At 41.8% G+C, this 16,633-nt stretch overlaps 2 protein-coding genes across 2 annotated transcripts in view; one reads left to right on the top strand and one right to left on the bottom strand.

Moving 5' to 3' along the window:
- The window catches only part of LOC117415146 (branched-chain-amino-acid aminotransferase, cytosolic-like), a 30,238-nt gene extending 25,413 nt beyond the window's left edge, over positions 1-4,825 (bottom strand). Inside the window, exons 1-2 of the mRNA XM_034025134.3 lie at positions 4,469-4,825; positions 2,350-2,400 (exon numbers count right to left, since the gene is read on the bottom strand). Of these exons, the coding sequence (XP_033881025.1) occupies positions 2,350-2,400; positions 4,469-4,522 (105 nt within the window). The 5' untranslated portion in view covers positions 4,523-4,825. The remainder of the gene's footprint in view (positions 1-2,349; positions 2,401-4,468) is intronic.
- A 10,029-nt stretch (positions 4,826-14,854) lies between these two features.
- Positions 14,855-16,510, top strand: LOC117416094 (inositol 1,4,5-triphosphate receptor associated 2-like). The gene is made up of 2 exons (XM_034027146.2): positions 14,855-14,965; positions 16,014-16,510. Exon 2 carries the CDS (start codon positions 16,015-16,017, stop codon positions 16,366-16,368), a length of 354 nt encoding a protein of 117 aa, XP_033883037.1. The 5' UTR covers positions 14,855-14,965; position 16,014; the 3' UTR covers positions 16,369-16,510.
- Positions 16,511-16,633: the final 123 nt, after the last annotated feature.

Below are 16,633 nucleotides of genomic sequence, written 5' to 3'. Positions count from 1 at the left end.
AAATGAGCTGCAGTTGAGGTTTACATTGTAGTGAGTATGTGAGCTACTAAGACAGAGAAGCATGAGAATGCATTTTGTGATGTTTAAATGGCTCTAGTAGTTGTGTACTGTTTTTCCAATACCAGCATTTATTATATTTTTGCTTTATCTTATTTTGCAAAAATCTAAATACTGCCCTTATTACTCTCTTAACCCAGCCCATTAATTTCCCCTGGCGATGACCATCGCATAGACAGTACCTATTTATTATAGCCCAGCCCGTAAAAACAACAAAAAAAGCATCTGTAAAATGTTTCTTCAATTTATTGCCAACTTAGGGAGTCCATCTCATTATATGTGTGTTTGTGTGCACTTGTAGAGGAAATAGGTCCTTATATTCTATATGTGCTCTCAGTTTGCAAGGCTTACTTTCTGTTACCCTTTCACTTTCCAAATATTATAAAGTATATTGATCAGCCTTAACCATGAGCTTGACCTGGACTTGAGGTAAATAAAATTAGTCCCAAGCCTGGTGAAGACAGTGGATTATCTCTGTTTCCTTTCCTTAGCCTGTATACTTGCAAGTCTTAAACACACTGGTCTGCTACCTCTTCATCCACAGTGAAGAATCTCTCTTTGGGAATCTGGACAGCTTTCAGAACATGATTAAATCCCTTTGTCCAGCTGTTCACAGAGCAGTGTTGTTACTTTCAATGTGGTCTTTTAATAGGGAGGGACACAGTGAATACTTCCTGTCAAACCTGTTATAGGCATCCTGCTGGGAATTGCTTAAGCAGAACAAGAATTAAAACTACAGTAGTTGCCATGCCCCAGGAACTGGTACATTAACACAGGCATAGGCAATCCATGGCACTTGGTCCATTCAGGGTATACACATGAATAACTTCAGAGAGCCCCTAGATGTGTGTTTAAGACCTTGAAATATTCAAAGTCCCACAGAACACTGGAGTTGTGAGTTTGTTTCTCAGGGCCCCAAGACAGGTGGGTCCTTCCAATAGTATCTCAGCATGGATATAGGGCTTGTTTCCCAAGCTCAGTTCTGAAGCCAGCAATGATACAGACTTTAAACCCTGGCATTCTCTCAGCCCAATCTTTAACACCTGTTACTTAGTAGAGCTCTGGTATGGTTCTCTGGCACCTGAACAATGTAATTAACTAGTTTCAATTAACACGACTTATATTCAACAGTGATCTATTATACTTAACACAATATTGACACTGTTCTTAAACGGAGGGTTAAAACCATTGTGTTACTTTCACACACAGAAACTTGGTCTCTGATGAAAGAAGAGAGACCTCAAGAGCCTTGTGCATGGTGCTGGTGTTCTCCAAGTGATAAAACTGCTGCAGAGTTCTTACACAGCCCCCTTTACCCTGTTTGTTCCACATATTACAGTTGTAGCCTACTGTATACTGGGTAAAAGACACTCTAGACACCACAGCCATCTCCAACTTTGAATTTAAACTAATTCCCCTGAAGAAAGCTGTATCTTCCCATGTGTCCAAATTGAATTGTTCCCTAGAAATGTTTCAACGTTTGGGCTGCTGGTCTTCAGGCAGAGCAGAGCACTTCTACCAGCAGTGAAGCCTCTGGCATCCATTAAATATGGGAGTCAACAAGAGGGCCATTAGGTGTGTAAGCCAGCCCAAAGAAAAGTAATGTCCAGCAATACAGTTTACCAACTATTTTCTTTTTAAAACCATTCATTATTGTTAATACAGTAGTACTTACAAACTGTATGGTACTTACATTGAAATGTGGTTTTATTGCCACTTGGGGGAGCTACTTGCTCAAATAAACCCAAATTATAGGCACATGTTATACTAAACATATATTCTAAATTATTATTTATTTCTTAGCAGACACCCTTATCCAGGGTGACTAACAACTGTTACAAGATCTCACATTATTTTTACATACAATTACCTATTTATACATTGGGTTTTTACTGGAGCAATCTAGGTAAAGTACCTTGCTCAAGGGTACAGCAGCAGTGTCCCCACCTGGGATTGACCCCACAACCCTCCGGTCAGGGGTCCAGAGCCCTAACCACTACTCCACACTGCTGCCTAAATTAATTGGATGAAAAAATATATAAATTAAAAAATAATAATAATTAACTCCCAGAAGGTCAGAAATCAAACAGATACTAGGATAACCAATTCAAATTGACATATTGCACAAAAAGTGTATATATAATATAATAAATAATTTGTTTCCTTCTATTATAGGCTTTCTAAGTGAGGTTCAAGCGCATGGTGTACACTGTAGGTTACCTGTATAGTCTAGTAAACTGATACAGTATAAAATTTTATATAACACAAGTATTAACCAACAAAAAATGGTACCTTAAAGCTGGCAACACCTGAGCCATTAGTGGAGCTCTTATTACCACAGATCTGAGGGGAAAAACAAGAGGAATAAATCGTTAATTCAGCCTTATCAATGCCTTTTCATCACTTGTATTTGAATTTTCAAGCTGTCACCACTAATCATTAGGCTGTGTGGTCCAGTGGTTAAAGAAAAAGTCTTGTTACCAGGGAGTCTCCGGATCAAATCCAGGCTCACTCACTGACTCTCTGTGTAACCCTGAGCAAGTCACTTAACCTCCTTGTGCTCTGTCTTAGGTTAGACATTATTGTAAGTGACTACAGCTGATGCATAGTTCACACACCCTAGTCTCTGTATGTTGCCTTGGATAAAGGAGTCTACTAAATAAACAAAATAATACTCATTTCTGTGGTTTGTTCTTCAGCAGATTTCTAAATGAGGTCTGGCTCATTAATAAATGTATTGACAATTTGATAGCTTAAAAGAGCTTAAAATAAACATTGTGTGTAATTGAGAACCAAAATTCACACTCGTGCTTTGCAAATGTATTATAGGGTTAGAAATAGATTTATGTAAACAGCTGAAGTAAACTATTGTGCCAACTTTTTACACTTAGGATCCACTGAGCCAGCTATACAGGTTTAATGCAGTAAGTTGTCTTTTCTATAATTGCTATAATAAATATTAACCATGGTAAATACAACAGAGTACTACAGCCACTCAGTACATTTTCCTACAGTATTCTGCCATATACACTGTAGAATATTACAGTAAATGATATTGTAGTAACTACGGTAAATTATTATTTGTTTGTTTATTTAGCAGACGCCTTTATCCAAGGCGACTTATAGAGACGAGGGTGTGTGAGCTGTGCATCAGCTGCAGAGTCACTTACAATTACGTCTCACCCGAAAGACGGAGCACAAGGAGGTTAAGTGACTTGCTCAGAGTCACACAGTGACTCAGTGGTTGAGGTGGGATTTGAACCAGGGACCTCCTGTTAACAAGCCCTTTTCTTTAACCACTGGACCACACAGCCTATAATACTGAATATAATCACTTTGCAGTACCTACAGCACAGAACTGCAATTCACATCAATTTACTTCTGTAAGTTGTAGTATTTACTGTAGAATACTACAGTACATGGCAGTATTTGTTTTTATTTAAGTGATAAAAACTAGAAATGAACAGAAGCCGATACCCCAATACATTTCCCATCTGAGAATATGTAACAAGCACATAAATATTTGTATTTATTTACATTTTACCAAAACTACAACAAATGGTTATAATGTACATCGGTGGAAACACCCCATCAAGCAAAATCATACTGTCTGTTTTCATTCATGCACGTGACCGTACGCCACTATTTAGCGCTTTGCACATTGCACACTAATAGAATAGCTTAATAACGATTAATAATAATAATGTAGGTGGCATTTCCGCGACGAGGCGGGGCTATTTAAAATACTTAAAGCTTTTCCACATATCCCATTGTATCATGACGTTCAGCATACAGCTAAAAAACAGTAAATGAACAAAAGCTGGCACAACAACAAAGTCGGCTTTCTAATTAACTGGAATAATGTATCTTTAAACAAATCTGTGTATCCAGGTATAGAAAAACGCTGCCACCTGGAATCGGTAAGCGTTACCCCTAGTGACAGGAGTTTGAAGTTGGGGTGTAGTAGTCAGTAGGTCACTTCATGAATTCTAAAGAAAAATATCGTAGTTGGCCTATACATTTTTGGAACACAGGTAACTTTGTATATTATTGGGCAACACTAGTCGAGTACCTTCACAACACACGCACATACAAAAGCTTATATAAAAACCAAAAGTTTGATCACAAAACAATTTAAAACAAACCCAAAAAATAATCAATATATTCTTCAATCATTTTACTGTATCAACCAAAAAAAATGAAAACATTTAGCAGCGAGTAAAATTATTTTAAGTCGCTTTTCAAAGAAATAGCACAAACATGATTTTTAGTAGGCTTTGTAGATAGCAAATAGACAATAATAAAAAAGATGCATGTGACACGCATCTAGATTAATGAATTCCACGACAGAGGAAAACGTGTTGTGGTGTTAAAGCGGTTAAGGTCGCCGATTTTGTGTTAGTTTAATTACCTGGTGCGATGTGATGGCAGCTGCCGGAGTGGTGATCGCTTGAAAACTCGCCATAATGAATATGTAATACAGCCAGGCTGTGTGCTGTGTGCTGCCTGCGTGTAGTTAGAGGGGATTTAGAGCTGCTTCAGATTCCACCATGCTTAACCAATTATAAAGGGTGGAGAAATACTACGTGAGATTTCAAAGGATGGAACCTTTTAGCATTCCTGTGCCAAATATGTTGCAAATGTTGATTATTCTTGTTTCCTGGATACACTTTACCACCCATTTCAATAGGCTACATTGAAGGTTTTGAGTTTTTATCCCTTAAATAAAAACAAATACTGTCATGTACTATAGTATTAAACTAGATGTTTTATCTTCAAGGCTTAAACACATGTGCGTGCCGACACTTTAAGATACAATGCATGATGTTTGATGAGTCACACAAAAGAACATGTTGGACAAGCTATAAAGCATATTTATTCTAGGGCAGTATGACGCTGCTCGGTTTGTGCCTATCCTTGTACTGGAATACAATATTGCTAGACTTCTTCCTCTTATTCTTTTCATCAGATAATAGGTTGACAGGTGTTTCGTAATTTAGAATTTACCATTGTGGAAACATATAAAGCAGTGAGCGTGACAAAAGACATTAGAGATGGTGACGTGCACCCAAAGTTGTTTTCCACCCTGTTACACATAAAATAGCTATTTGACCAAGAGCACCATTTGACAACGGTCTCTCGAGGCAGATGCTGCAAAGTGCACAAAAATAACGGACATGTTCCGCAAGCCGGCTGGTAGTAGGGAGAGTGAGGGACGCCAGGATGTCAGTATCAGCTGACTCAGCCTAGGGATCCCACTGAAGAAGATGACGATGTGGCAGGGTCGAGCACAGCAGGTACAAGCAGTAGAGTTTATGGTTGCATTAAAATAGATTAAGAGACTCGGCTGCGCCTCATACCTAATAACGCCCTGCCTGTGACTTTATAAACGATATATCACGGCCTCTCCTACCTATTGCTTTTATAAAACGGCTACACCAATATTTGTAACGCGTTAGTCACTTTTTGAGATCTAGTCATCTTATGTATAGCTATGCTAAGCTCCGAAAAACATTCTCTCTCTCTCTCTCTCTCTCTCTCTCTCTCTCTCTCTCTCTCTCTCTCTCTCTCTCTCTCTAATACCATTTCGGTGGTTACCCCTGATATAAACTGAAACAAAATCATAGCAAGCCGAGCTGATGGTGGTATTAGCCAATTTTTATTTGTAAAACCATAGCATGACATGCCATTTGGCTATAGTATTGCCCCCTACTGGACACTCGCAGCGTAGATTTCACATTGCATGTATTGTATCGCACTAACAAAATCCCAAATTTGAAAGCAATCGTTTCACAAGAATTTGATTGGATTTGATACTTGGGTCGAGGTTGATTAGGTTGTTGCGCAAAGATATAATTTATGGAACGGTGAGAAGGCCTAAAAGTGGCCTATGGTTGAATATGGACCAATCAGAGAGGAGGACCGGAACTATCCGTTTTATAAATTAAACAAGCTATGTTCTTGTGAGTATTCTTTCAAATTATAATAAAGTTTGCTAAAGGTATTAATTAAATTGATTTGCTGTTGTTATTTTATACATAGTAAAGCAGATGCAGCTGAGGTTGAGGAGCGAGAGAGGGACAGAATGGATGCTGTTGCAGGGTCCAGTGCAGAGAGAACAACAGCTGAGGAAAGAGAAGGAGAGAGAGAGAATATGCAGGCATTTGAAGTGAATGCAGGGCAGTCAGCTGGTAGCTTTGATTACTTCACACGCCCTCAGTCCAAAGAGCTGGACACATTTTTTTGTTATCACCCTAACACAGTGTGACAGACTGAAGATGTCAGCTTGGGATGGATACAGGGTCAGAACAACAAGTGAGATGCCTGAGGAGGATGGAAACAGTGGAGAATGTGAAGAAGAGCTGGAGCTAGAGAACAAAACGTGCACTTCATGCAAAAACTGAACCATGTGTTGCTATTTGATTCTATCCCGATACAATTTATTGACTGATGCCTATCACGTAATTGGTCTGGGCTACAAATTCCTCCTGACTTTGTCAGTAACGCAAGTATTATTATTATTATTTGTTTCTTTAGCAGACGCCTTTACCAAGGCGACTTACAGAGACTAGGGTGTGTGAACTATGCATCAGCTGCAGAGTCACTTACAACTACGTCTCTCCTGAAAGACGGAGCACAAGGAGGTTAAGTGACTTGCTCAGGGTCACACAATGAGTTAGTGGCTGAAGTGGGATTAGAACCGGGAACCTCCTGGTTATAAGCCCTTTTCTTTAACCACTGGACCACACAGCCTCCTCATAACAAAGACGTTCCCAGCGGACGTTCCCAAGGCAAGTAGCATGTGAAAGGTATTTCTCCACTGAAGTTTGTCAAGAATAGACTGAGAAGCACTATGTTCCAAGACCACTTGGAAGGGTTCATGCTAATGTCTACAGAGAACGAGATACTAATGGCCCTAGACAGTGATGGAGTTATTGACAGGATTGCGCAGAAGAGTGCACTGCTGCGACGTCTGCTGGCGACGTAAGGTAGGACAGTCTCGTTTACTGTGGATTTGGGTGAAGTAGTTGACTGTATTTTGAGATATAATTAGGGGTTCGGAAACCCTATTGTAATTTTGGGTTGGTATTGGCGCTGAGTGCTGCTAATGGTTTCTAGAATTGCTAAATATGAGCCGATGTGTTTAGAATTTACAGGGTTTTTTTTATTTTTTATTAGGCATATTGAGAGACCGCAATCTGTGTGAGGTCGGTGATGGTTTATAGAATTGATAAATAAGATATGTGTTTATACTTTACAGTTTACTATTAGACTTACTGAGGTTGGTATTGGTGTGCGGAGAATGGCTTCTTTTTACTTGATAAATGGGCTACCCATGTTTATTATTTGCTTACAGTAAATACCAATACTAAATAATAGCCTACCAACTGTCGCAATCTTGTGTTTAAAATAATCTGATATGCAATTAGATTTTAGACCACCGATTAGTGTAACAGAAAATTGTAATTGCATAGAGCAGAGCCATCAATGAAATCATCTGTGGTGCGTAAACTGGACAAATTGGCGAAAGAATTTAGCTCTGATACAATGTTGCATTCACTGATCGCAAAGCGGTGGCAGACAGAGAGACGTGCGGAGACAAAGAATAATGAATAGAAAAATATTTCGTAGACGGAAAAATCTATGATATTTTCAATAGGATATTATTTGCGACTTCTAGATCATGAAGCCATGGTAATGCAACTGTCATAGCCTATACTTTGCCATACCTAAATCACCCCTAATATGTTTGAAAACCTGGTAGTAACTATAGCCTACAATTTAGAAAGAAGTTTTACCCTAAAAATTAAATCTTTTTTTTTTTTTTTACCGATCCTTCACCAGGACGGCGCGCTGCGTGCGCTGACTTCATTATTATTTCGGTATGCTGATTTTTACATAAATGTGGGCCAGTGGATCCGAACTTCCCGGGCCGATTTTTGGTCCCAGTCCGCCCCTGATGTCGTGAGTTCTTATTTTTCTAAGTTAGTGATATAACATTCCATTTTAAGACTGCATTTAACACGGCCTGGTATCATTGGGTAACTGTGGCTGGGGAAAAATAAAAATGAATAAAAATATACAGACATTCCAACTCATTTGTGCAGTGAGTTTAGGTTGACCAGATAGCAAGTGTGAAACATCGGGACACTCAGTTGGTGAGGGGAGGAAAGAAACCTTGAGAACAGGCTACTTACTGCACAACGCAAGCGACGCAAACTACGTATCTTTCTTCTGTAGATAGGCTTTTTTATTCCTTCGCCTTCCTAAGTGCAATGCACACAATGCACACACGCAGCAAAAACAAAAACAGAGAAAAATCATTTTAAAAAAAAATACTCCAGCGGTTAACTTTCTTGTTTACTGTTCAGATGACAACGATGTTTTAATCAGCCTATCAGTGCGTCTGTACTGGCTTTTCTGGGACCTGGTGTACTGTACGTAGCAGGTGGGACAAGTCATTGCTGCATTGTTTTGATTTAGGTTGCTAAAATCTAGTTTTCAGCATTAGACGTAAAATACCAGAAATGGACGACAAAGCAAAACAAGCAAAGTATATTTCGGCTGAGGATCGTGTCAAAATATTTCCCAAATAACCTGTACATGCAGATGGAGGTAATTGTTTTGCACATCTTGTAATGTGACTTAAAGAAAATACGATCGATCGGTATAACTTCAGAAATGTTAGCTTGCGTGGTTCAGGGGGCGTGGAGCTGGGGGCCTCTAATCTTCTAATCTTAATTTTCTAATCTCCTGTCAATTAGCATCTATTTACTATTTAAGACCTGATCACCTGCACCTTTTCTTTCTAGTGTTTCGTTTTTGTAGCAAACGCTCAGACGCCGTCGTTTTGTGCTCCACCGCTAAATATCTAAACTTCGTTGCCTCGCTCTGCAGGTCATTTCTCTGCACAGCGCTGCCAAGATATATTATCAGTCATTTTCCTACCTGCTCAGGTGATCCTTCTTTTCAGTCAGCTTCTCTTTTCGGCTTCAAGAGCACCAACGTTTGTCTTTCCTGTTCCATCCAGCAACAGCGCCGTTCAAGCGCAGCTTCATTACTCAACCTGTCTGCAACTTTATCAGAAAGACTGGTCCTCTGCTAAACTTTCAAGCTCCTTCGACAAGACATCGACATTCCCGTCGTCAGCGATTGCCTTACTTTAGCTCTATTAAATCCACCATTAAGCTTTGGCTGCGGAATCTCTCTTTACTCCTCGCCTGCAATCAGACGCCCCTCCCCTGCTCCCACAGAGCCAGCACAGTTACCGTTCCATCGGAAGATCCTGCCCTGGACCTCCATTAGCTACGTTCAACCTTTTAAAAGACGTATCCTGCCCATTTTAACAACATGCTCCAACGATAGTGCTGCACTGCAACTTTTCCACCGGCACCTTACAGACCACGGTTACCACGGTAGCGCCGTCATTGAGTGACTGCGGGGAGTGGTAAGTTGTCATGGTGACCAGGCAGCTTCATCAGGCTCTGCGTGCTCTGTGCCTCAGTACTGCTGTCTTCCGGCTTCCTGTTGCTACGCTTTCACAACTGGTGGAGACGAATTCAACGCGCCGAATCATGACCTCTGAGTACTGCGTTTACTTATTTATATACATGACTAACTGTCCTAACATCTCTAGAACATTTATTATTTAAATCTAAGGGAATAAGCAAATGTTGTTCTACATAGACAAGGATTTTAATCGTAATAACTTCATAGATTCTACCCTGCTTCACTCAAGTCAATGGTTTAATTCCAATCATAACCTCTGGATGGCAGTATAATACCACAAGTTCTCTCTCTATCTATTAAACGAGTTTAGTATCGCTGCGAAGCTCGGACACTACAGCTTTTCTATCTAGCAGTTATCACTGTAATGGATTCTCGGGAGTTCCCCTCCTGCCTCATCCTTTGTCTATCTATATCAACTGACATTCTTCAATTTCAACTCTACCTGCCCTCCCCGCCCCTTTGAGGACATGGTCATAAAGCCACGCACTTGTCGGCTTTCTGAGATGCTCCGAATCTACCGTCACATTAACTTCCAGCTTCCCTGCACCAGGCTTCCATCCCAGCGACCTCTTCCTGTTCCCGGATTCGTGCTTCCTCATCTGGCTCCTCTCCTTCAAACCGACAAATTTCACCAAGGCACCTTATTCAACCTTCAAGTTACCATTTCAGCAACGTGAGCTGCCAGTCAGAAACGGAAACCATGTCCTACAACTATCATCATTTCAGTCAAGTGTCCTCCTACCCTGCGATTAGACAATACACTCAGACTGCTCCCGACCAAATCAATAAATTTTGCAATAGCCTCCGAGCAACGCATTCTTCATCCTCTCAGGTTCTACAGCGGCCTCAGCTCTATGCATTCTTCATCTCTGGCTTCATCTAAATCCCTTTCACTCAAAGACCAGTATCCACCGCATTCAGAAGATCTCTGCGCTCTACAGCAGACCACCACACTATCGATGGCAGTCCACCGTTCATTATTACAGATCACTGCTTCAGCAGATCTCTGCGCTCTGCAGCAGACCACCACACTCTACTGATGGCAGTCCACCATTCACAATAACAGATCACTGCTTCAGCAGATCTCTCTCTCTCTCTCTCTCTCTCTCTCTCTCTCTCTCTACAGCAGCCCACTGCTCATTATTGACAGCGCTTCATCGTTACTTCTTCAGATCTCTGCACCGTTCAGCAGATCCCGTCCTCTACTGTTAATTGCTCCTCACTGCAGCAGATCTCTGCTCCCTCTTCAGATCTACTCACTATTATAGCATGCAAAGTTGCTTTAGTTTACAGTTTAAATCTGTAACTGCACTTCTCCAGAGCTTCCACCGCTCCCGCTTTCCTCCAATATGCAGATCACGGCAGCATTCCACAATCAAGGCTAATGCTAATCCCCATCTAATAAAAATATTAGGTGCTTGACCTTCTCAGCAATCTATTCAGATGTCCTCACATCCTCTCAAATATTACAGCATTAATGCATGGTGAGAGACGTGGTATGAGACTGGAAATCTGTCTTGATTATGAGTTAAGGAGTTCCACTACTAGGAGAATGGGTTTCACAACTCCAGTCAATCTCTGAATGTGAGTTCACCTTTTCCATTTCAAGCGGACAGGATAGTAGCAGACCGCTGATCGATCCCGTATTAACTAACACATAGGATGGTCGACATCTCCTCTCTTCCCTTGTTTCCAGAAAATGGAGCACAAAGGGTGCTGAGCTTCCCCAGCAGTCGATTTACACATGTTCGTTCAGTTCCAGCCGCTACCTCAACCCTCAGTTCCAGCTCCCCTTCGGCCTCTACTTTCGGTATCCAGTTCCGTCAGCTGGTCCCGTCTGCTGCCCCCCCCCCCCCCCCCTCCAGACTCCCCAGCTTCATCAGCTGCTATTTGACTGAATCCTACTCTCAGTAACCTCCTTCAATCTGCTCCACATTTCATGTCTGCAGCCCTCGTCCTTCTTCGAGAGCTTCATATTCTACAGCTTGGTCAGTGTTTTCAGCCTTCTGTGCCCAGAATCGGATTCATCCTATTCCTTCAAACAAAACCAGATCCTGGCTTTCATCGTCCACTGTAGGGATTCTCTCTCTCTCTCTCTCTCTCTCTCTCTCTCTCTCTCTCTCTCTCTCTCTCTCTCTCTCCTCTCCCCCCCATTTTCTCCATACCAGCAGTTCGCCTGACCCTCCGTGGGATTCTTAAGAGCCTTCCCTTCTGCCTCACCTTCCCGCCTGTCTACATTAATGAACATTCTCCGTTTGCTCATTCTACTCTTTGGAAACGCCACTTCGCCCCATACAAGGATCTACCTATGGAGATCATCTGCATCTGAGCCCTCTTCGGTCTTCTCAGGAGCTCAGAATCCACAGTTTCTTCTACTTCTAATTTTACTCCATCATTCAGTTGTGTACCTCCACGACGGATCCATTTCAGCGTGGTCACTTCATTCAGCGGTCAAGCAGAGTCCTCTATCTGCCCATTCTTTTCAACGTCAAGGTATCTCAGCCTTCTTCAGTCTCCTCAGAACTCGCAGTTTCTTCTGCTTCTAATTTACTTCATCATTCGGTCGTACCTCCAAGACGGATCAATTTCAGCATGGTTAGTTCATTCAGCTGTCAAGTACAGTCCCCTATCTGCCCCTTCTTTTCAACATCAAGGTATCTCCCCAGCAAGAAACCTTAACCCGCCCCCTAGACCCTCAGTTCATTGATTCCTCTCGCTCCTATCATCGCTCATCGCTGGTTCTCAACCCACCTCTCTACCATCCAGAGCAAGCCTCCCTCCTCTACTCTACCCCACTCCTCGGATCACTTGTCACTGGATCTCAACCTACTTCGCCTCCAGAGCATGCCTCCCCCCCCCCCCCGCAAATCATTCTGTAGGTACAGCCCCCTCTGCAGCAGGGGCCAACATCAATCACAGCCAGATCATGAATGTGGGGAGCTGGCCCTCTTCTGCAGTGGATTCTTTCATTTATTCATTCATTCATTCTCCTCTCATATAGTTGCTGCCCATTTTTAAAAATTGCTAGTATGCCTGGAGTGGGGGCTTCCTGTCTGCCGGGGCCACCAGAGGTTTTCCCCTAATCGGCCTCAAGGGGTTTTTTCCTCTCCACTGAGCGGCAGGTATACACAGTCACATCCTACTAACAAATTACTAATCTCCCTCTGTTTGTCCTGTTTGTCCTTCTGGTCTTTTGTTTATGTTATGCGTAGGCATGTACTGTCTCTTGTTTGTCGCACGGTGTGGGAGTTTTCGTGAGGTGCCGGGGGTCCATCCTTTGGGGGGCAAGTGAGTCTCACTTCCCCGACCTCAGGGCTAGGCATCCGCCTCCCTTACCTTCAGGGGGGTTCTCACCATGTAAGTCAGAGCGGACCCCCGGCCAAACTCTGTCCTGTCGCAGCTCCTGCGCTCATCTTACCTTACTCGAGGCTCTGTTCTATTCTGCCTCTCTTTCAGGACGTGGTCACTCGTGCTGAGTCCTATACTAACCTCAATGCTTTGTCCTTATTTTTCAGGTCCCAGGCAGCGTGACGTCTCGGCCAATCAGGGGTTTTACGAGCGCCCCTTACAAAAGCCTCAGATGCTGGGCACCTCTCTCATCTCCTCTCGAGGGACGGCTTTCCGAGTCATAACCCTCATATGTGTTTTCGGTTGCTGGGTCCTCCGCCCCTGGGATGTGCGGCATCGTCGCCCTCAGTCAGCAACCTCTTTTCTATCCTGTCTTCGGTTGCTGGGTCCTTCGCCCCTGAGATGTGTCGGCATCGTCGCCCTCAGTCAGCGACCATCTTTTCTATCCCGCTTCGGTTGCTGGGTCCTCTGCCCCTGGGATGTGTCGGCATCGTCGCCCTCAGTCAGTGACCACATTCTGTCCTACTAACTGCTCCTTGCTGCTGCTTCTGCCTTATCCTTCACCCCAGCTCACGCCCAGTGAATCGCACATTAAACAACAGGCTACTAGAGAGGCTGATGAACAGAACGTAGCCTAAAACAAACAACAGCTTTCAGAAAACAAACTGGAAAGTCAGCGCAGACAAAAAGTATTCCTGTGTTGATTGTACCCAAGTTAAATCAGCACTACAGGTACAATCACGCACAGCTACCTCGTTTCAAACAACCTGCTGTTTACTTTTTAAATGCAGTTAGAATTTTAGACCCGAATAGTCACGTTTTCTTTGTTTTGAATCGGTACTGATAAAATAAATTCCTGGATGGGACAAATAATATGACAACGAACATGCTGCATATATGGACTTTATTAAAGAATGGCAGATACCTTTGGGCAACCGAGTTTTGGGACTGTTTCTAATCGATTTCCACATCTGTATAACTTGGCAAAGCTTTGCCTTACACTTCCAACCAATTCAGTGGATGCAGAACGTGCAGTCTCAATGTATGGGCAAGTCCACACCAGACAGAGAATGTTGGCAGCAACTGTTGGGAGATGTTGCATGCTTGCCTTAACAAATGACAGCACTCTGTTTTAGTAAGGAGGCGGGTACCACTATTTTAAGGCTTTTATAGTGCTCAGAAATATTAGGTGTATTTAATGTTTAAAGAGGTCCGCTAAATGTCTGTGAAATCCTAATTATAATCCTAATTCAAATTGGATGACTTGACCATGGGTATATGATTGAATCCATCCAAAAACACATGATACCACATCATATGACTGCAGGTTAATGTGATTGGATAGGCGCATGGATGCGATGCAAACAACTCACTCAAACAACACCCCCTAAACCACTAGAGTATGCAGTCGCACCGCAAGACAGTACAACAGTCACATATACGAAATTTCCTAACGAGAAAATAAAAAAAAAAATCACATTTTACGTCTGGGTTTTCAACGTTTACTCTAGAAATCGAGACATGGCGTCCCGACAGCACCTTGATCGGGACGCGGGACAAAGCCCCTAATATCAGGACGATCCCGATTTTATCGGGACGTCTGTTCACCCTGTAAGTTTGACCAATAGCTAACGACAAAGACATTGCAAAAACTGGGACATGACTACTGTAGGATGCGAAGAGTTTTAATTGAATGATTTTCAAGTGTTTATAAGTCATAAACAAATAAATTATAAATACTGTATTTTTGATCTATATTACTAGACCACTTTTTTTGGAACGTAATCCTGAAAGTAAACTCAATCATGCTCAAACTTTTTGATTGTTCAGAAAGAATCACTGGCGCGCGTTAAACACCAGAGGGCATTAAATGGAAACTATTTCTCTTGCGAATACGTCATTGTTGCGCAATGCTTTGAAATTTTTGGTCTGGCATATTAAAGGGAGATAGAAAGGTTTTCCAACATTTTCAAACGTAGTCAGCGTTTTCCAGCAGTGAAAGTAATAATTTTGATATTTTAGAGTCGTCTTAGCTCAAATTAATAAAAAGGTAAGTGTAATAACAATATAAGAAGTCCTGCAGTATCCTATATTGATTGTATATGCTATTTAAAAAACAAACAAGAAAAAAAAACAGGAAACTAGCTTCAGTTTTACAATTTATGAAATTAAGGGTTTTATCTGGATAACTGGAGGTAGCAATAATTCGTTTTGAAAGTGTGTGCTAAAATGTTTGTAATTTCTTCGGGATAGAATATTAGAATGCACCATGACTTTGAAATAATCCCGTTCTTGTTTTATTATTTTTTTGTTGTTTGTTTAATATTTGGTTCTATTTTCTTTGTTTGATTATAGCCATCATTTTTGTAGAAACAACAGAAAATATGAAAGTACTGCATACAGAACAAAGTTATGTAATTTTAATAAGATAATTTGTGTAATCAAGTGGACTATTCAGTAATACAATACCGGTATGAAGGGGCAACACAGCTTTGGGACTAATCTTTGGGATTCACAGAGTAACCCTATAGCAACGTATTACTGTATTGCACCAGAAAATAAATAGTTGTTGTGAACTTCAAGCTAAACCTTAAAAGGTCTTCACCGTGTGAGTGTTGTGTATACTCTGTGTGTGTGTGCCTGTGTCCTATTCAGAGCTGCTTGTAGTTTGCTGTTTTTTAATTGGCCGTGCTGGTTGAAGAGAAGTTAGTTTAAGAATAGGAAAATCAAATCAAATTGCTGTAAACGTGTGCACAGGTTTTCTATACCTGCAGTATGCAATGGGAACCCAGTAAATATTGGTTACAATTCCCAATTCCTGCTGGTCTCAAACGCAGCAGCCATTGCTGGAATATTTTGCAGGATATGCACAGAAGAATTCAGTTAGTTGAATAGTTCTTTTGCCTGAAGTGTGTGTTTTATATCTGATTTGTCCTGCTGTTCAACTTTAAAATTAACTTGTTATTTGTCATACAAGATTTTTAGATCGATTTTAGGAACATTCACAACAGGAAACTACACCTTAATTACAGTATAATAGGTGAAATTGTTGAGTAAATCTACTTGTCTAGTAAATCCTTTTTTATATATATATATAGGATGAAAAAACATATACTAATGTCTTCAGAAGCTGTAGGGAATCAGAGGCGCCACAACCCAGTGGACAGCATCTGCAGAAAGATCCAAACGATTCAACGGAGGGACCAAGAGATCAACCCCACACTGCAGATCCCGAAATTCCAGTCCCGGAACTATGACAGCCCCCAGAGTAACCTGAAAAAGAACCTGGAGGGGATGCTAAAAAACAGGACTGTTAAGAATGAGAAGGACCTACTGTCCTTTAGAAGCCCAGCAGGCGAGAGCTTGGTCTTCCAGGCCATCCCAGGCAGCTCTCCTTGCAAACAATTGTCTTCAGTTGCTCCAACTCCCAGCAACGCCACCTACACAATCTAGCCTGACTGCAGAAAAGAACAGTAAGCCCTGGCCTCCTCGGTCTTGTTCACAGAGCTGCTCAACACCTTCCACCCAAACCGGGGAGAAATATTTTGATTTTGCGCAGTATTCTGCATATAGCAACACTGAGTACAGATTTTGTGACAAAACGGACGGCAGTACAGCCAGTCCTGTGTCTTATAATATAAACTTATATACCCCCGCACCAAGACTGGAGGGTGACAAGTCCCGAGCTCTTGTGCTAAAAAGGCTTTCCATGGGTGAA

This window comes from Acipenser ruthenus, chromosome 7 (genome assembly GCF_902713425.1).
Source record: "Acipenser ruthenus chromosome 7, fAciRut3.2 maternal haplotype, whole genome shotgun sequence".
Classification (NCBI taxonomy): Eukaryota; Metazoa; Chordata; class Actinopteri; order Acipenseriformes; family Acipenseridae; genus Acipenser; species Acipenser ruthenus.
Note: the sequence above shows the minus strand (reverse complement) of the source record. Positions and strands in the feature narration are given on the sequence as shown.

What these genes read in the sequence shown, in the direction of transcription:
- LOC117416094 (XM_034027146.2), top strand. Translation starts at nt 16,015, where the DNA reads ATGAAAAAACATATACTAATGTCTTCAGAAGCTGTAGGGAATCAGAGG.